This window comes from Mercenaria mercenaria, chromosome 1 (assembly GCF_021730395.1).
Source record: "Mercenaria mercenaria strain notata chromosome 1, MADL_Memer_1, whole genome shotgun sequence".
In the NCBI taxonomy this organism is placed as follows: domain Eukaryota; kingdom Metazoa; phylum Mollusca; class Bivalvia; order Venerida; family Veneridae; genus Mercenaria; species Mercenaria mercenaria.
The window spans coordinates 76825681-76847443 of NC_069361.1; the positions used below are offsets into that span (position 1 = coordinate 76825681).

The following is a 21763-nucleotide window of genomic DNA, read 5'->3' on the forward strand; positions in this document are numbered from 1 at the left end:
ACAAAATCTCGAGTTTAATACTCTTCCAGGACCCTTCCTTTATAAAAATATGGCTAGAGCCTCACAGGGAAGGAATTATTGCAGAGATGGGATTCTTTGTCTATAAAAAAATGTAATTGTTGTCAAAATATAGATGATATAAATTATTTACCAGTAACTTTTGAGACAGACGGAAGGATAAAGGGGTAATGATTTGCACCCCCCATAACATTTTTCAGGGAGCACACCAAGAAATGTTTTTAAAACATATGCACTGACGATTGTTTGACTTAGTGACCAGTGACAGTCATACTATAAGGTCTGATGTAAATATGCTCAACCAAAGGGGGCCGGCACATGAGTTGATTAGGTTTAATGGCTTATTTTTGAGTCCTAGAGCCATAATTATGTAAAAAATCATACTAATATAACTACTCCTTAGACAAGGGTTTTTACCCCGCAGAAGCTATGTTTTCAACAACTTACTTTACATGGCCAGGAAAAAAATATTATCAGCCTTTTTCCCATTCAAACATTGCATTCAGTTATTCAAATGAATCAACTTTTAAAATTACCTCAACATATTTTCATATATTTATCTGTTTTTCGACAATTCGTCATCATACCGTACAATACACAGAGCGAGTGCGAAGTCTAACAACATCGCGTAACAACATATCAAGCTATACGCAGTCAGTAAAGACAACATTCTAGACCTTCCTCGGAGAAAGCAACCATTGCAATACAAATGGTGAATAAAAACAATAATCTAACCGGCAAAGTTCAATTCCTGTCAAGCCAAGGTTGTCTCCAACACTTTATTATTTTTATTTGATCAAAGTAGCTGTCAAATTACAAATCACACGACTCTGGAAAACCCCGTAATACAGTTAAGTCGCCGATTGGTCAGGTAAAAATAGTGAGCCAATCAGAGCGCGTATGTGCAAACATATGACGTACGAAGCAAAATGGTAGCGGTTAGATATTTTAGAAAGAAAAAGGTCTGAAACAAGGATTATGGCCGATGTTGGTGCTATGTGTAAATACAACTTTGGCGGTTAGTTTGTAGTTTTTAGTTAAAACTCATATTGCAATGGTTGTTTTGTTCGCGAATGGTCCAGAACGTTGATTTTACTGACTGCTTATATCTTTATTCGTTGTTACGCGATGTTGTTAGACTTCGGATTCGCTGTAAGTATTGTTCGGTACGATGTCGAATTGTTGAAAAACAGATAAATAACTGAATGCAATGTTTGAATGGGAAAAAAGCTGATAATATTTTTTTCCTGGCCATGTAAAGAAAGTTGTTGAAAACATAGCTTCTGCAGGGTAAAAACCCTTGTCTAGGGAGTAGTTATATTAGTATGATTTTTTACATAATTATGGCTCTAGGACTCAAAAATAAGCCATTAAACTTATCCGCTCATGTGCCGGACCCCTTTGGGCTCAACCTTCTGCTATAGATTGGAAACAGTTTTAGCCTCAAGGTACATGTATACAAATATGACTTTTAACTCTGACAAAGCAATCGCCAGACCGAGATCAAAGCATTCTCCTTTTATTGATTGGAAACCAACTCCAAGTCTCGTCATCATTTCTGACCTTATAGCCCACAAAACAGTAGGGGCCATCTACTGACCATAGTCAGTAATGCTATAAAATTTGATGCCCATATATACTCAGGCCCTTATGTAATACAACTAATTATCAGAAACCACATAGCCTCAAGTTTACTGTAATCTTTATCTTTGACCTAATTATCCTACAACTAGAAAATGCTTTTTGAAGAAAAGCCCATGTCTCACCCAATGCCCAGTAGTAATAGGCAAGAAATCAATAGGGGACTGGAGCGAAAGTCCAAGAGACACTGATAGTTGGCTGCATTAGGGATCATCTACTCGGCAAGTCCAATCATCCAAAGATATTTTAACATTCTAGGCTAAGTGGTTCTCAGGTTATTGATCGGACAAAGTTTCCCATGTTCAAGCCCCTGTGACCTTGACCTTTGCTCAAGTGAGCCCAAAATCAATGAGGGGCATCCACTCTGTAAGTCCTACCATCCTATGAAGTCTGAAGGTTCTGGGTCAAATGGTTCATAAGTTATTGACCAGAAATTGTTTTCCCATTTCTGGCCGCTGTCACCTCGAACTTTCATGAAGTGACCCAAAAATCAATAGGGGCCATCTGCTCTTAACTTTCCAATCATCCTACGAAGTTTCAACATTCTGGGTCGAGCGGTTCTCAAGTTATTATTCAGAAACTGTTTTACATGTTCAGGCCCCTGTGACCTTGACCTTTGATCAAGTAACCCCGAAAATGATGGGAGTCATCTACTTCATAAGCCCTCTCGCCCAATGAAGTTTCAAGGTTCTAGGTCAAATGATTCTCCAGTTATTGACCCAAAATGAAGTGTGACAGGCATATGGCTTCTGTGACCTTGACCATAATGAAGTGACCCCAAAAACAACAGGGGTCTTCTACTCTGTAAGTCCTATCATCTTATTAAGTTTGAAGGTTCTGGGTCTAACAGTTCTAAAGTTATTGATCAGAAATGGATTGGATTTCCATATTCTGGTCCCTTTGACCTTGACCTTTAATCGATTGACCCCAAATCCAGTCATCCTATGAAGTTTCAACATTTCTGGGTCAAATGGTTCTCAAGTTTCAGATCAGAAATGGTTTTCCATGTTCAGGTCCCTGTGATGGAGTGACCCCAAAAACAATAGGGGTCGTCTACTCCATAAGCCCTACCACTCTATGAAGTTTGAAGGTTCTAGGTCAAATGGTTCTCCAGTTATTGATCGGAAATGAAGTGGGATGGATGAATGGACAGGGCAAAGACAACCTAAGCATTTTTTACTTATTCACTGGAATTAAAATTGTCCATCATAAGATGGACCAGTCAACATGAGTGAACAAATATGCAACCTTTTCTTTAAAGGAGGACATAAAAAGGGTTATACATACAGATCATAAAGTGACACAATCTTTTTCATTTCAAAACATTAACATGTAGCGATTAAAAAGAAAATTGTAACACATCATGGACCAGCTTCATGGTCCAGCATGCCTGGTTGCTGAACCTTTACACTGCTGTATTTCTAAAATGGACTGGTCCATCATTCAGTTTTGGCAGAACCACTTATTATTCAAGGGGATAGTCACTGAAAATTTACTGACTGAACTGCGAATAGTGCAGACCATGTTCAGCCTGCATCAGAGTTATGGTACTCGACCATTGATTGGAACATTTCAAGGACACTAGTGGAAAGCAATTTAATCAACCATCCTATATGTATAGTAGTTTTAAAAAAAGACATGCATTGCTTATGGGAACTGGTCATTTTCCAGCTTTTGTTGATAGAGGAATACCCCAAGTGCCCCTCCAGGTATAATTTCAGATGAGGACAGACACCCAAGTGAACCTTCAGTCAGCTAGCTTCCATTTAAATAGTAAATTGATAAAAGCAGTTAACAAACTCATTTAAAAGGAAATGGAACACAACAGTTACTGTTAGAGACCAGGAACATATGAAGTCACGCTTAATAAGTTACTAAACAAAAGAAAATGTTGACGGACGCACGACTGACGACGCACAACTAACGACGGACATTAAGCAGTCACAAAAGCTAAAATGCTGGAAAGGACCTTTATGCTGAGAGTGCACTGTGATAAAAACATTTTCTCAGAAAAGATGATAATACCCTACATATCAGCCTTTCAGTCATTGACACTAAAGCCCTCACCTGTGCACAAGGCTTCAAGTGTGTTTGTATAACAAAGTGCAGTGTTAGGTTTCTTCTATGTCAGTCTATATTATATACATGTCACACACATTTTTGAACCTAGGGCAATAATCTGAACAATACGGTAGACAGTACAACTCTGATATCACACGCCAAATATAAAGGTCTTGCTATTATTGATTCAGAGAAGATATTTCAAAGTTTCTTATATACTTCTTTCAAACTTTACGCAATGACTTTGCACTACCTTAAAAAGACTTTAGGATCCATGGCACAAAGGTGGGGTGGGGGTGGGGGGGGGGGGGGGGTCAAGTTCTATCATTCTTGTTTTTGAATACACCTCAGTAAGTACATGTCACACACAGGGGCGTGGCCATTTTTTACCTTAGGGCAATAATATGGACTATTATGGTAGAGAGTCAAACCCTTATATCACATGCTAAATATCAAAGCTCTAGAGAAAAAGATTTTTAAAGTTTGATAACTGAAATTCTAACACGATCCGATTCATTTTCCTATTAAACAAAGAAGGCTTGAAACAGTGGATTATTAAACAAAATTCACTCTTCTGACGTCACAATTATTAAGTCATAGCGTCAAGCGGCGTAGCGGCGCCCTGGAAAAGAACCCGATTGAAAACGGGCAAATATTTAATGCATGCCGACAAGGGTGTACTTTTAAAGTCCTTGATAACGCGTTAGAATCGAAATAATATATCTCATTTAGTGATTTGCTCTTGAATAAATCACTGTTTGTCGTTCAGATGTATAGCATTATATCACTCGGGCTATGCCCTCGTGATATAATTCCTTCGCATCTGAACTCCAAACAGTGATTTATTCAGCGACAAATCACCGATGAGATATATTATTTCTTAAATCTATTTCTAACCAAAAAGACCCATATGGTCAATGAACTGGAACTGTTGGAACAACTTTGAAAGAGGGCTACCTAGAGATCATTTGTGTAGTTTCATCAAAATCTATTCAGTGGTTTTGGAGGAGATGTTGTTTAAAGATAATGTTGATGAAAAGTGACCACGCCCACTGGCGGCCATGTTTTTTGATGAATAAGAAAACTTTGAACACTATTTAAAGAAGGTAACACAAGGACAATTTCTGTGAGTTTATTTAAAATTAGGCTAGTAGTTTATACAAGAAGATTTTCTAAGTTTCCACTATATACATATATATATGGAAAAGTGACCACACCTTCTGGCAGCCATGTTTTTTTATGAATCAAAATAATTTGAACAATCTTGGTAGAGGGTCACACAAGGACCATTTGTTTTAAATTATTTTAAGATCCGGCTAGCAGGTTCACACAAGATATTTTAAATTTCCACTATATACATATAGGGAAAAGTGACCATGCCCCCTCCCCTGGCGGCCATGTTTTTTTATGAATCGGTATAATTTAAATAGTCTTGGTAGAGGGTGACATAAGGACCATTTGGATGAAATTATTTCAAAATCTGACCATTGATTAGCAGGAGATGTCATTTGAAGATTTTTCTATTTCTGTTCTGGTGGCCACTATGTGCAACCAACCGGAATCATTTGAACAACTTTGGTAGAGGACCATCCGCACAGTTTCATTAAAATCCATTCAAGTGGTTTTAGAGGAGATGTCATTTAAACACAATTGTTGACGATGGAGGAACGAAGGACACAGCGTGATCACAATACTTGGTGCTCAGGTGAGCTAAAATTTTATGTCATGGCCCCTTGAGTCAGTGCATAGGTATCTTCAGGAATGTGATTTTTATAAGTTTGAAAGAAGTATACAAGGTAATACTGTAACTTGCATCCAGAAAAGACAATGTTGACGGATGAACATTGCCATAAACACAACTGTCACATTATCTAAACTTGAATTAATTATAAAATGCAGACCCACTTGTTTATTTCAACAGTGCTATGAACAACACTTCCTCAAGGTTCATGTAAAGTCTTTTGAAAGCACCCCTTGGGTGAATTTTTGGTTTAGTTTTTTTTACGCCACATAGGCCTTGGTCTATCATAAAGAATACACCAAATCCTTCATAATAAGTAGGAGAAACTTTTAAGACAGGTTATTCCTTTTTGGACAACACGTTTTGTCTTATATCACATGTGCTTTGACTGTTCATGTTCTATTTTGTAGAAGATATCAAGCTTCTTTTTCAAAAGAATTCTGTCATTACTTTTATAATCATTGTGTGTCTAACATATTTGTCCAGGTACTCCGGGAGTTGAAAGTGTTACAAACCATGTACATTTCAAAAAAATGCAAACATTGCAAAATGAAAGTGAAAGTAGAGCTGTCAAATTGACAAAAAACTGCAGTATTTCAACAAATACAAAAGTAAACTATATTTCATTTCCTGGAGTACCTAGATAAGTATACAAGACACACAACAAAAACAAACTTAGAGAAAAAATATGTTTGAAAAAGAAGTTTGATAGCTTGTACAAAATATAATGTGGACAGTTGAAGTACAAGTTTTGTATGACAAAATAAATATTACCGAACAAGGTGACCTCTATAGAAAGTATTTTTTACTTCTTCTGAACAACTCTGTATATATATATGTTATGAATATTATGGGCCTGTTGGGTATAATTTCAAAAATAAAAATTTACCCAAGGGGTGGTCACAAACATTTTACATGAACCTTAAGAACTTCTTTTACCATATATCACAATAAAAAGCGCAAGATAGAGAATTTTGAATTATACTTTTAATACTGCTAAAAATCAGTAGGTAAAATGACAATAAATTTTTTATCTACTATACTAGTTTATTCACATTTAAAAAATCAACAATCAACATTGGTATAACAAAGCTGGTTTCCTAAAGCGTACGACATTAAATAACTAAAGCAACAATTTAATTCCAGTTACTACTTCTTTCACTTTCTGGTATAAGACTCCAGTTTGGTGAATGCTTGTCTGCAGCAAGCCAATTGAAGTCGTCAATGTCATCCCAATTATTTCTACTTTTGTCTAGTCCTGAAATTTCATAGTGTTTTTCAATGTTTGGATATGTCCAGTTATAAGGACCAAAGCTTACTGCTGAGGAATCTTCTATAATAGCTCTGCTAGTTACATGAATATAGAACTTGGTATCTGTTGTTGTGTGTATCCGTAACTGCTGACATGGAACCACAAATGTACAATTCTTGCATTCTCTGATAAATATAGATCCAGACACTGGACCCGAAAGGATTGTACAGTTTGTTAACTTATTGATGTGAATAGCAGATGCTGCTCCACAAAGTTTTACAGTGCAGGATTCGAGCCTTGCAAGAGCAACATCTTTCTTATTGATTTCCTCTTCCATTTTTAAATCTAGTCCTTTCTTGTCAGTAAATTTACAATCGGCTAAAATGACACTTTCATCCTCTGGTATAGTTTCTTTTTTAACCTCCTCTTGCTTTTCTGAAACAGTACCTTTCTTTTTAGATCGAAACGTAAATTTCTTCTTTGGAAGCAACTCATCTCGCTTTTCCTGTATCTGGGATTGCAATTTTGCCAAAATATCTTGTGACTGACGAACATCGTACGATGGCAAAAACATAGTGGATTCAGTCAGAAATCGCTGCAGTTTTTGATGTCTTACAGATAAGTCATCAAACTTTTCAACAAGTTTATTTTTATCCAGTGAGTCACATGCTTGAAGCTCGCTTTCTAGATCGATCTTTTCGCTTGTAAAATGATCATGGAAGAATTTTGTGTTTTCCTGGGCTGAGGTCACTAATGACTTTTCTTCTTTACGTTTCTGAATATCAGCGAGTCTTTCATCTTCCCTCTTTTGTAGTTTATCCGCAACAACTTGCTTTTTATTGTCGAATTTATCAATGTTTTCCATAACGACTGGTTTTTGCGATTCGCACTCGGTCATGATTCAGACAAGCAGCTTACATCAGTAATAAAACAATAAAAAATAACAGAGTATTTCCTCTTTATCTTAAGTTGAAATAAGCTTATTTTGTTTGAAAAGTACTATGTTGTGATTAAACCATGAAGATTTTGATCTCAGGACTTTGTTCTTTATTTTGTTTACTAAACTTTTAATTTATTTGTTTTATTTGTTGTACGCAATACGGAGTCGTAAATACGAAGGTCTTTTCACCCCAAGACACCCCAAAACACCTAGATTATTAACTTATTTGTATCAATTATTAAATATATATATAATATGAAATTAGGCGCTGCCTATCTGACGGGAAAACCTAGTGATAGTGATACGGATTCTTTCTTTTTTTCTGCATTAAATTGTTCTTTCTGATTTTAACACTGCCCAGACAAGCGCCTTCCAGTCATAATCGTTAATGATTGTTGGAAGTATCATGTAGATGTAGATGTAGATATTTTCTGTTTGGTTTTCAGTTTTGACAGTAAGCCTGATGGTTTTGCTATTGTTATAAAAATAAGAAGGGGAAATGTTTTAAAAAGTTTTGTTGAAATGAACATAGATCTAATCATTTCTTGAAATGTATCAAGACTAGACAGACAATGGAAAATAGTGTTTATGAGTTAAAGATAATAGTGATATTTGGGTGCACAGAATCTAGTCCCAAAATGCATCATTAGTTGTACTGATGATAAAATAGAGAAAAGTGGAAACTTCACATGTCGCTCAACACGACAAAAATGAAACTGTTGCATAAACCCGGACAGATAACGAGGGATTTTATACCTGTCACTTTTTTATATCTGCAAATTGTTATCATTTATTGTTATCAAAATAATGCTGCTTTTGCTGAAAATTTTACATAATTCAAATTTATATTTAGTAAGCTAATTTTAACTCACACGAAGTGAGCGCCGGAAAGGGATATGTAAAATGGGGGCTGTACGAACATTGATAAATTCGAACACTTTGTCATTTACAAAATTTTCCTCATAGTATTATATATGGTGCAACAGTCATTCAAAAGTGACCCAATATCAGGCCTTTATGTGTTGTCAGTGAGCATGCGTAAAACACACTCTTCCTCAGTAGTTTTGGATAAATATTTTAATGCAAGTCATTTATTTATACATAATATTACCAATTTTGTTTCTGTTTACAACGATCATGCATTTGCTATCAATTTGTTTCTCTGATAAAAATTTCTGAATCCGGGAATGCATGCACATATTCTTTTCAGTTCATTTGTTACAAACAAATAGTTTCTAAAAACGACAAACAATCCAAAAAATAAAACAAAACAATTTACACATTATGCCTGTGTAACATCACATTCAATATCATCTTGTTCTGATATTCTTTTGTAGTATAGATACCGGAACTTACATAATCCTGCTATCCTAAACACGGACTATTTTAATTCTTTTAAATGCCATTATTGTCAAATGACACTCTTTTAGGACAAATTGTGTTCCACCAATACAGCTATGGTAAAACTCGTGTATGTGAGAATGACAAACAACCATTTACTTGTATATTCTTATTTCAAATTCATTGTAAAAAGTTCTTGACCAGACTTTTATATATAACACAAACACTCTTGGTCGAAATTCAATTTAATTTACCTAACTGCTAACAGTCTGGGACCTTTTTTTGAATATGATTAAGGTTAATTTCTTAGCTTGATAGGGATCGTAGTGAGCCTCTAAAGTTTATAGCCAACATTTTTTTTTTAAGTGTAATTTTACCAAAACTGTAGTCAATGAATTGACTTTTAGAAAGTAGTTGCAATGTATGTGAAAGATTGTGGAAGGGAGGGGAGATAAGCAATATCGATATATGCTTTTCCATGCCTTCGAATATTTTGTTCTAAATTTACAGACAGAACATTTGTTAACTATACTTATTATTGATTTGTGTTCCAGTAATTAAAAAAAGTGTGATAAATATCAAGAAAAAAAATTAAATTGGGCCTAAGCTAAAAAAAAAAATAATTCAAGCAATCTACGAGATTCGAACTCAGACCTCGCGCATGGAAAATATGTGCGCTAACCACTGGACGACAGAACTTTTGACAGAAATGTGCGATAAAATTATGTATATAAATAATTTTTGTTAGTGCAGCGTGTCTATATTTGTTTTACATTGACCTTTTTGAAATTATTGGCTTTTCTACAATCTAAGAAATAAATAAACAATGGTTTTGTTATTCAAACAGTGCAGTAATATAGCTTACTGTAAGTTACATCATAATTCATTATTGGAAACAAAAAGCGGGCTGCTTGAATCATCCATAAACTCGTTTCATGAAGAAACCCGAATAACACCGATTTCTATTGATACCGCGAATTTTCAACTCGATAGAATAATTTGTTTTAATAATGCGGCGCCCGATCGTTCATAAGAAATTTTATTTTATCAAATGTCGTCCTGAAAATTATTTATTGCACAAGCACGGCAGCAGGTCCGGTAGAATTATGGGAGAACAACAACAACAAAACCGGTGAAGGTATAGAACTTATTCCCAAGTTGAACGGTATATAGATTTACTTTGACGTATATACACGTACACATTATCTATAGACGAAAAAACCTTCGGTTTTCCCGTATAAAAGACATGTTAATACAGTTAAAATAACCTTTAGAATAGGTTTGTTCAAGGAAATACATCTAAGAACATCAGCTGAAACGAACTTGTTATCAATGATAAAGGGAGGTAAAGCCAACATTATACTATGTGAATTACATATTGAGTTGTTTCCCTTGGATATGGTCACCCAGCGAATGCCTGACGCCCTTACAGTTAAAAACATTTTTTTTTTGCTCAAATTTACTAACAAATTTTACAAACACAGTAACTTCTGAATAGAAGGGAAATAACTAGATCGGAATGGAATAATGCCTAAAGCTTTATTACATTTAAGCTTTTGGATTGTTCCCCTTGAATTATTTTGTTCTACAGTTTCCGTTTCTACGATAAAAAAAACACAAATGAAAATTAATATGAAATAAGGCAAAGCCTCAAAGCGAGCTCAAAGAAATCTGTTTTAGCTAAAAATATTATGCATCATTTATTTGTCACAAAGAAACTATTCCATACTCACAAGAATTCAGGAGAACCTATTCACTTGAAAAAGTCTACATTTAGTGTCACCATGCCTGTAACAGTGAATATCATATGTTGCAAAAATTATGGGAAGCCGGTGTCACGGTGACGTCACCGCGTTCCCGTTTCTTACTGCTTATTAATGACATTTTTTCCATTTTCTTGCCGATGCTTGATCTTTTAAATGAAAATAATATTTTTTTTCAAACAACTGGAAAGCATTCTTTCATTATTGTTGAGTGATGAATATTTTTTTGGCAATTAAATAAAGTTCTGTATTCACTCCGGAAAGAAGTACTTCCTGTGAGCACCTATCCGTTAGGGTGCGCTTTTTAAGAACTTCCGACGAAACTTTTCAAATCCATCACCAAGTGTGGAAGTATACTTGCGTTACCGTAAAGCTCGATTCTCGAGTAGGCCCTTCGGGCCTGCTCTTCGAGCTCGCTATCACCATTTACTTCAAAATATGTTATTATTTTGATACTAAACAATAGGATAATTAGGCGTCTTTGGGTGTTTTGGGGTGAAAAGACCCTCCCTTATCGATTGTGAAATTTACAAATAACCTGACTAAAACCTGTTTAGACATACTAGTACCGTATGGAATCATAGTATTATCGATGAATGGCGTTTTTTATTACTATTATTATTTCAGCTGTATTGTTATCTTTTCTTTAATGATATAAACATTATTCATTTAAGACGTGTTTGTGCCGTTTAAATGTTATCGAGCAGTGCGAATGCTAATACAGCAGTGTGAGATGCTAATACAGCAGTGTGAGGTGCTGATACAGCAGTGTGAGGTGCCAATACAGCCCCTGTAAACATGAAGTAATTGGGCCAACGACGGAAAACCGTCAAAGGATAATCGTTGTTGGGCCACTGTTGGCCCAACAATGATTAATAAGTATTGTAAATACAGCTGTTGGGCCAACGTTGAACCAACTTTAAATTTCAGTCACAGTTATCTCTGCATTGGCCCTATATTGATTTTCAGAGAAAGACTTACACAGAGAAAACATCGTTGGCCCAACGTTGGTCCATTAGAAAAAATAATATAATAATTGTGTATTTTACAGGTCACTGTTTTATCACAAGCCCCCACAGGTAAACACAGGTTGTGTAGGTGTAACATGCAATATTTAATTAATTATTATATACACTTATCTGCACCAATTCGTAATCAGTTAAATTTGGGCTAATTAAACTAAAAGCTTATCTGCAGCCGTAATGATATTTTGAACTATTTCAAATCTACTACCTTGAAAAAATTGTGAAAAAAGTATTGAAAAAAAACCCTTACTAACTCTATAACAAATATCTAATTTTATACAATCATAAAATGTTTACAATAAATCTGTTGAATATTCCAGAACATGAACTCTCGTTAACCCGAGTTATGTAAGAAATCCCAGAAAATGTGGTTAATTTTACTCTCTAGACCAGATTTCTAGCTTTATAGACATGTGAAGTAAAGGAAACTATTATACATGTGATAGGTCTAGAATTAACAAAAACCCGATCTTCCAGCTATAAACTGTAAGTAGAAGTTTATTTTTTTTTAAAATATTTTTTGATAAAGTTGTGGAATCTTATACAGAATTTCTTTTTATATCCTGTATGCATGTTATATCCATATGACTTGAACATCTGTTAAATACTTATATCTAAAGCTGGCGGATGGCACTTGTGTTGAGTATTAAATTCTGTAAATAAAATAACTCATTTTCTTGTTAATTCTAACATATTTTTTCGGTTAAATACAGACAAAAATTAATTTCATACATTTTACGCAAGTTTATGTCCAGAGGTTTATGTGCATTTCTTTAGTTATTGTTATCAATTTGACGTAGATGGTTTAATCAACATTATGATTTTTGTTTTTTACAGGGTGCTGTTCAAGGGAGTAATAATGGAGTGCCTAGTACTGTGGTGCACAGGAAAAAATAAAAATATGAAAAGCTGCAAGTCAGTGAGAAAATAAAACAAACAAACAGAACTTGGATATATAATGAGTTAATATACAGACAGTAATTCACTTCAGTAGGATTTAATTAGTGACTGAAATAAGAAAAATATTTAGATTTATAAAAGACTGGAATCAGTATTTTACATGTTATAGTGATGAAATATTCTGTTATATTTCTTCAGGAAAATTGCAAACAAACTTTAAATAAATGTTAGATTTCTTTTTGTTAAATGTTAACAAAATCACAACTATTTGAAAATAAAACAAGTATTAAACAATGCTAGTTTTAGTCTTTTTTTTTTCAATTTCGTTATCGTTGGGATAGCGTTGGCATCCATCTTTGGCCAACAAAGAAACAGAGTTATAGACGAACCGTGATAGACGAAAAAATGATGTTGGCCCAATGGAGGGCAGTGTACAGCAGTGTGGGGCTAATACAGCAGTTTGAGGTGCTTATATAGCAGTGTGAGATGCTAAGACCAGGTTCGAGTTTAGGAACGCGCAGAAAATGTGAATTTTACGTTTGATTGATTTCACTTCCGGTTTGAGTGTACCAACTTATAGTACTCGTCAGTTAGATACCCAACATGCCTAGGTTATCTTTAATAATAAAGGCATGAAGCCGGGTGTTTCCGGATGAATGATTCCGGTTTTAACCTCAATATCTGGAAAACGGATAGAGATAGACCCATAATAATACATATTTTCGGAACCTACTTGAAAAGATCTTTCTAACGGTACCGGTTCCGAGCCTGTACGATGACTTTGAAATTTAATGACTTCATTTCCGGTTTGCACCTAGGTTATGGTAAAGTGTACCCTATAGGCTTTTCAAAAATGTCAGATACCCAAAATGTAAAAATGGACCCTAAAACGTCTTATTTTTGATGATTTTTAAGCAGTCTTCTCAGAAAGTACCTTACTGGTTCTAAAACTCTAGATGGTCATTGAAAATGTTGGCAAATATTTTTAGAAAGCTATCAAAATGTTCTTTAACATCATATTATTGATGGTATGAAAGAGGCACTAACACCCGAGTTCCAAGTCGGTGAAAGATAACGAGTTTTCCATACCTGCTCCGATAGGCATCGAGTGCATTGTCACGCGTGAATTCCAAGTCAGGAAACTTAATGAGTTTTCCACGTGTATTCAGAGAGGCAGAAAGTGCACTTTCACGCTTCAGCGCTATTCCGGAAAAGATAATGAGTTTACCACATAGACTCAGAGATGCAGGAAGTGCGCTTTCACGCCTGAGTGCCAAATGGAGAATTTAATGACTTTTTCATCCGGTACAAATTTACGCATGAATACCAAAGCTCAACCATCAAAAACTCGTTTGATTAATGACCATCGCTATGTGTATACAGTACCTAATAATTGTTGCACCGAGGTCGGAAGTTCATTCTAAAATTCGACTATGAGTTCATTTGAATGACCTCTTGTTAAAACAGATACATGGTCATTTACTTAGTGGACGCCGAGGGGTACACATCGTCGACAAAAAATTAATCTTCAGTAAATCTTGCTTTTTAAACATGTATTTATCTTAAACAATGCTTAGTCTTTTGGTTTTAATGTGATAAATAGTTCGATTTAGATTAGAAATGTTCTTTGCTTTTTAATATAATCAGTTTTGATTAAAAACATGTATTTGTTCATTTAGGTCTGAGATGGATTTATATGGTTAAATATAATTAATATTCTATTTGATTTTCTTGTAATATTTTGTTTTCGTGTTATCTCCCCGTCTTGGGCTGAGCACGTGACCCTCAATGTGCGCGACCATGCCCTAGATAGGTATGCGAGTCAGCTCCGTATACTTCTGGGAGACATTTTCTATTCATAGAACATTCAGTCCTTTCCAGTATGACAGTCTTAAAACAGATTTATAACGATCGTTTCTATTTATAACATTGTGAAGTCATTCTTAAAATAGACAGATGATGTCAATCTAAAAATAGAATTCAAAATGGCCGCTGCACATGACGTCATTTTCACGCATGCGCACATCTGGCCCCAAACCGACCCCTATACTACTCAGTAGTGTGCCGTGCGTATACAGCATTGCCAGGTGCTCATACAGCACCTTTGTTAGTTGCAAATACAGCAGGATCAGGGGCTAATACAACAGTGTTAGGTGCTAATACAGCAGTGTGAGGTGCTAATACAGCAGAGTGGGGTGCTAAAACAGCTGTGTGAGGTACTAAAACAGCAGTGTGAGGTGCTAATACAGCAGTTTGAGGTGCTAATACAGCAGTTTGAGGTGCTAATACAGCAGTGTGAGGTGCTAATACAGCAGTGTGAGGGCTAATTCAGCAGTTTGAGGTTCTGATACAGCAGTTTGAGGTGCTAATATAGCAGTGTGAGTGCTGATACAGCAGTGTTAGTGCTAATACAGCAGTTTGAGGTGCTAATACAGCTGTTTGAGGTGCTAATACAGCAATGTGAGATGCTAATACAGCAGAGTGAGTGCTGATACAGCAGTTTGAGGAACTAATACAGCAGTATACGTGAGTTGCTAATACAGCAGTTTGGGGTGCTATTATTGCAGTGTTAGATGCCTTCTTTGTATTAAATGTTACCCTGTCTAGAGAATTACATTTCATCCTATTTTTTTTGTACCCATGCTTTCTTCCCTTAAAATAATTCCACCTTTTTTCAACACTTGTAACATTTCTACAGCTGTAACTTTTACGCGTATCTGGAACTTCCTGTGCGTATTTACAGCTGTAACTTTTTCATGTTTATAGCTGTAAGTTTTTTCCGGCGACGCCGTCTAAATTCGTTTTCGTTACCTATGCCACGTGACTTCAGTTTGCAAATCAAACTTTACTCACACTAAAGCTGTGAGTAAATCAATTATTCTCTAATCTCAATTATCAGAACAAAAACAGATTCAGTATAGGTTTAGACTATGTATTTTGACAGCAAATATCTTTACATTTTTCGCGGAGTAAATACAACATTTCTATAGTGTGGATTTCCTCTTGTTGTACCCATCAGACTTTGGCATGGATTGTAAGCTTGATTCTTTAAGATATTCTGAAACGAAACTAACACATACTTTTAGTAATCGTACAAACGTGTTATTCAAAACTAAAATACTCAGCTTTCCGAAACTATTATTTAAAATTATGATTCTAAATGTATATTATTCATGTTTTTGAATCCAAATGAACAGTGTAATTAATTATTCTAAAGTCGGATCACAATAATTCTTATTTTATAAAGCGATAAAGCTATAAGTCTCTGATATATCCATGGTCCATTAAATAGTTTAGTTCAGCTTCAAATAAGGGAGGGTGGGTGGGTCCTGATGTGTATTGCTGTCAAAATTCTAGCCTCAAGTGACGACTACACCTGTGTAACGCTTAAATACCCCCGAATTACCACGAAAACCCCGTTCTAAATTCCCGCCAAACAAGATCAATAAATTACCGTACAGCCTGATAATTTCGAAACGAGAATAATTTCACTTACTCACACTAAAGCTGTGAGTAAATCAGTTATTCTCTAATCTCAATTATCAGAACAAAAACAGATTCAGTATAGGTTTAGACTATGTATTTTGACAGCAAATATCAAGTTCAACAAAGAGGGAAAAATTACCAAGAAATACCAAATAACATACGATACCATCTTAACATCTGGTGCTAATTTGAAGACTTGTAACTATAACATTCTTAACCTCAACTGCAGTTATTGTGCCCTCCTGTACATCCAGCATCCAATCCAGGTTCGTACTATTTTATATCAAATCTGCCCATTCAGTTCTAAAATATTCAAATGTCATTCAGTATGATGTCATCAGAAAGTACGAGTGTAATAAATTAATCATCAGTATATTCTAAAAGCTATAAAGAAAGCATCACTTTCATACTAATATTACTATCGGAACAAATGTATTCTTATTGTTGTATCATGATACTTCTATTATTCGTACGAACAATATATCCGAAGAGAAATTAATAATTAGATATTTTAATCTAAAACAGTTCAGTGAAAGCAAAAAGAAGCTAACTATCTGTGTACTAAACAGTCTAAGTAAAATATAGAAATATATGAATGAATAGAAGCAAAATTGTAAGACAACCGATTCAGGTATACTTTTCTCGCCACAAACAAGAAGTTAACAATACTTATCTCAAACAGTCAGTAGTGGACATGACATCACACCATAACCAAGCCACAATCACTATTCTATCGACAACATCAGATCCATGCATCTCCAAAACCATCTTGTCAACTGGACATGTCATCAATATTTTCCATATAACACAGCCTGGGCACATAACCAGATGGCTATCACCCGTGTGTTCCACATAACGCAGCCTGGGCACATAACCAGATGGCTATCACCCGTGCGAACCAACTAATACAACCTGGGCACATAACCCAAAAGTTATCACCCGTGTATTAAACATAACGCAGCCTGGGCACATTACCATAAGGAAATCACCCGTGCGTAAAACATAACGCAGCCTGGGCACATAACTCGAAGGATATCACCCGTGCGCACAACAAGTTTTAATACAACGCAGCCTGGGCACATAACTCGAAGGATATCACCCGTGCGTACAACAAGTTTTAATACAACGCAGCCTGGGCACATAACTCCGAAAGATATCACCCGTGCGTTCCACATAGAGCAACCTGGGCACATAACTCCGAAAGATATCACCCGTGCGTACAACATAAAGTAAACTGGGCACATAACTCCGAAGGATATCATCCGTACGTTCCACAAAAAGCAACCTGGGTACATAAGGATATCACCCGTGCATTCAACATAAAACCTAGGGACATAACCAAAACGGTTATCACCCGTACGCGTTCCTTTATAAACCTGGTTATCATACAATGTAACCTAGGCACATAACTCCAAGTTATCACCCGTACTGACAAATTCACATAATGATTGTACTTAAAAGTCAATGCTATCATCAATCAATCTGCAAGCTCATAACTCCACATTATAACCTTTTCATAAAATAACCTGTGTGAATAACGGCAATATCGTCGCGTTATAAATGACCTGAATATGTCAATGCAGAATTTTAGCTTATATTCTGCAAAAAGAACCTGTGTCCCAAGTCTGCATAATGTTCTTATTATACATTCTGTACAACGTGACCCGTGTAATAATTTGAAATATCACGCTGTAATACGAAAATACTAATTTTTGTACACAATACTAAATTTCATTTGTTCCGCATTAAGTGACCTGTGAACATAACACTTCATTTCCCCTTTGTATTCTACATTAAGGGAAGTATGTACCAAACGTCTCATTATCACCGTGTATTCTGCATAAAAAACCTGTGAACATTAGATATCGCCCTGTATTCTGCATAAAATGACCTGTGAACATAACACTATCACCTTGTATTCTACATAAAGTGACCTGTAAACATAACATTGTGTTTCCACACTGTATTCTATATAAAGTGTAGTGACCTGTGAACATAACATTGCATTATCACTCTGTATCCTGCATAAACTGACCTCTCATATAAGACTGCAATATCGCCTAGTATTCTGCAAACAGCGACCTGTGTACATAACACTTCATTATCTCCCTGTAGTATGCATAAGTGACCTGAGAAATTAAAAGTTATCACATTGTATGCGCATAAAGTGACCAATAAATTATCATCAATGTATTATGTTTGATGGTAAACCACTTTAAATCATGCAAATGCAATGAAGGTTTTACTATGCCACATAATTGTGTCCTGTTTGAATAAAACTAATTTCTTAAACTTGAATCTCATTTTAATAATTCAAACAGTAAATGACAACAAAATAGTTCTTGATAAACAAGCATAAGTATAATAATAAACCACATATACAGCATGTGTAATTATATTAACGTTCCAAAACTGTCTCTATTCATATTCGGAAATACTGTGCAGAGAAGAATCTGAGCTGATAGTACGTCACACAACTATATCACTTAGTTCATTAGATAGAACTTAAAACATATTGCATTAATAAATAATAAATATAATGCTGTAATCTATCATATTGATAATGCAAAAACGAGTATTTGAAAAAGATTTGTATACAAGATCACTAAAAATACTTCAACGTTATATTTTCAAATACTGAAATATATACATGTAAGTAAATTATAAATCTAAATTTGAAGAGACTGACAAACGATCCGGTAAAGAGTCTTTAACATACCCGTCTCTAGCAGAGACAGATTTCCACCTGCCATGCCGTTGCCAAAGTCTTTCACATGTTTTATTGTTAGCGCTTACTGATGCTGCACCGGATCTGAATGAGTGTAAACCATAAGAGCCAGGATTCAAACCTAATATTTCAAGTTTAGACTTGAACAAATCATTTACTCCAGTATAGGAGAGAGGTTTATCTTTCTTCCTTAAAACGTACTTTTTTGACTGTTTACAGTATTGAACCGATCTAAAAACATACTCTGACGACTTTGAATTTATGCCGGCTTCAGACAAGTATCTTTCGAGTAAACGAACTGGACAGGAAAATGTACCTGTCCGGGCAATTACAACAGTATTGCCGTCTCTTAAGACATCCGTTTTAGATTTTGAAACAAATATTTGACAGTACGTGTCAAAAAATGTAATGTCAGATCTCCTTAAATTTAGAACTTCACTGATCCTAAAAAATCCAGCATACATAAGAACAAACAAAGATACAATTCTTAAATCTGCCAAAGAACTGCTCTCAGAGGCAAAACGTAAAATAAGCGTTTTAATTATATCTGAAGTCATTGGTTCTTTCTTATGAACTGGTCTTGAAACCTTTCTGATACAACCGGACAAAGATAATTTCAGCCAGTCATCTTTACAAGGATTTTCCACATGAGAAATTATATGAGCCCAGTTTATAGCGTAAAAAATATTGTTCAGTTTGGATTTTCCGCAAGCACTTTCCGCTTGAATAACTGATATTAAATATAATGCTACTGTCACTGGCGTAGCTGGTAAGTGATTTAAACTCATTTCGTCGCACCACTTTGCAAATTTATTGTAATATGATAAATAGTTACGTGTAGTAGATTGTTCTTTTCCGCTTGAAACAGTACTTTTTACTTCTGAGAACAATTCCTCAGGCTGGTCCGAAATCAAAAAAACAATTATTTTTAACATCTGTCCATCTCTGAGTACTATAGAGGCCTGTAATATGAATATACAACAATATACATAAAGTTGTCCAGTTCACGTGCTAAAATACTACAAATTTAGTAATATGATCATGTATGAAATATTACATATTACATTCAAGCCTTACAACTAAAACGTTGCTTGTAAATCTGTCAGAACCAAATATCGACTGCTTATTTCTACCTTGCACGTAAATTCCTTGTGTAGTTTTAAAAACCAAGGTTTCAACAATATGCACATGTAAAATAGAATCTTTCCCAAATAACATAGGGTAAAACGGGCTAGACGGCCAGTTCGGTGCTACTAAAGTCCCTTTTGCGCGGCAATGAAACAAATGATTCAAAGCTTTTGGAATTAAATAAACTGGTGGAACCAACCAATTATTGTCACTTTTCCAATTAACTGTAAAAGCATCAATAGCTTCAGTGTCCGGGGTCCAGAACATTGAATTATATCGTTTTAACTTTGTGTTGTGTTCATTTGCAAAACGATCAATGTCATAAGGACCGTACAAACTGTCTATGTAACAGAAAAACTCTTTGCTTACTCCGTAATCATCGTAATCAATCACTCTACTTATTTCGTCTGCTTGTTTATTATTGTCCCTACTGATCCATTTCATTTCTAAAGAAATACAATGAGCCGCACACAGAGAAAATATTTCTAAAGCCATCTGATTTAAACACGTTTTCATGCTACCCTTTTCAATGATATTTACATAGTTCTTACTGTCTGTATGCCAAATAACGTTTTTTCCAGAAAGCTGGAGAAAACTTGAAAGTGAAAATCTTATTGCTAATAATTCCCTGTAAGTCGAACTCTGTTCTTTTTCAAATTCAGACCACGTTTTATGAGCAACAGAATTATCATATTCAATGTAAGCAGCACCAGCAACTTCTGAAGCATCAGAATAAACAAAAATAGCTGGTAAATAATCCTGAAAAAGAGGTTTACTGAACGGCTTAGACAGTGTTTTGTCCCAAAAGTGTAAACACTGTAGACAACTTGAAATATTTTGAGCCTTATCCCAGTTTAAAAGGGTTTTGTTTGTAACAAACAAACATAACCCAATACAGGAGAAACAGATACAATTTTCCCGGCGAGCTGTGCCAGCCTCCTTGGGGTAACATAAGGATAGAATCGAAAAATTTCCCGTAAACAATTTTGAATATTTTCGATTCTTCTACTGGGGATTTTAAAGGTTCCAGATTCTAGATCCCAAAGATAACCTAACCATTCTAACTGTTGTGTAGGAATAAAAATGGACTTTTCTATGTTTACTAAAAAACCAGCATTATCAAGAGTGCTACGTACAAAAACGGCGTCTTTTAAAGCCAGTTCATACGTTACATTAACACCCCATCCGTCATCAAGAAAAAGAACTATCCTTAAGCCACACGATCTCCAATATTTAACCAATGGCCGCAAGCATTTTGTAAACAAACGTGGTCCTGATGATAAACCAAAAGGTAAAACTGAGAAAACGAAATACTTGACCTTTCCCTGTAAGCACCATGAAAAACCTAGAAAAGTATGATGTGATGGATTTATCGAAAAATGGTGGTAACCGCTAGATAAATCAAATTTAAACATGTATCCATTAGGTACAATATACTGTTTAGCTATTTTAAAATCCTCGAATTTAACACTTTCTTTTTTAACGTAAGTATTTAAAATACTCAAATCCAAAATGAGGCGCTTCTTGCCAGATGAGTTAACTGCTACAGAGAGAGGGTTAACGTTATGCGGAATAAACGGTACCTCATATATACAATGTTTTTCCAGTAATTCCGTAACTGCCGAATCAACAAATTTCTGATTTTCTATTGCTGACTTGTTATTTTTCATAACATATGTCGGCGGTTTGATAATAAATGGAATGACGTAGCCATTTTGAATAACTGACATGACATCACT

General features: G+C 35.2%; 1 protein-coding gene across 1 annotated transcript; it reads right to left on the reverse strand.

The window, feature by feature from the left end:
• Window positions 1-6431: 6431 nt before the first annotated feature.
• LOC123545473 (tubulin-specific chaperone C-like) lies at window positions 6432-7745 on the reverse strand. Its single transcript, XM_045331796.2, has one exon. The coding sequence runs from the start codon at window positions 7609-7611 to the stop codon at window positions 6598-6600; it is 1014 nt and encodes a 337-aa protein (XP_045187731.1). The 5' UTR covers window positions 7612-7745; the 3' UTR covers window positions 6432-6597.
• Between the last annotated feature and the right edge of the window lie 14018 nt (window positions 7746-21763).

Coding starts and splice junctions, on each gene's coding strand:
- LOC123545473 (XM_045331796.2), bottom strand. CDS start 7,611: ATGACCGAGTGCGAATCGCAAAAACCAGTCGTTATGGAAAACATTGAT.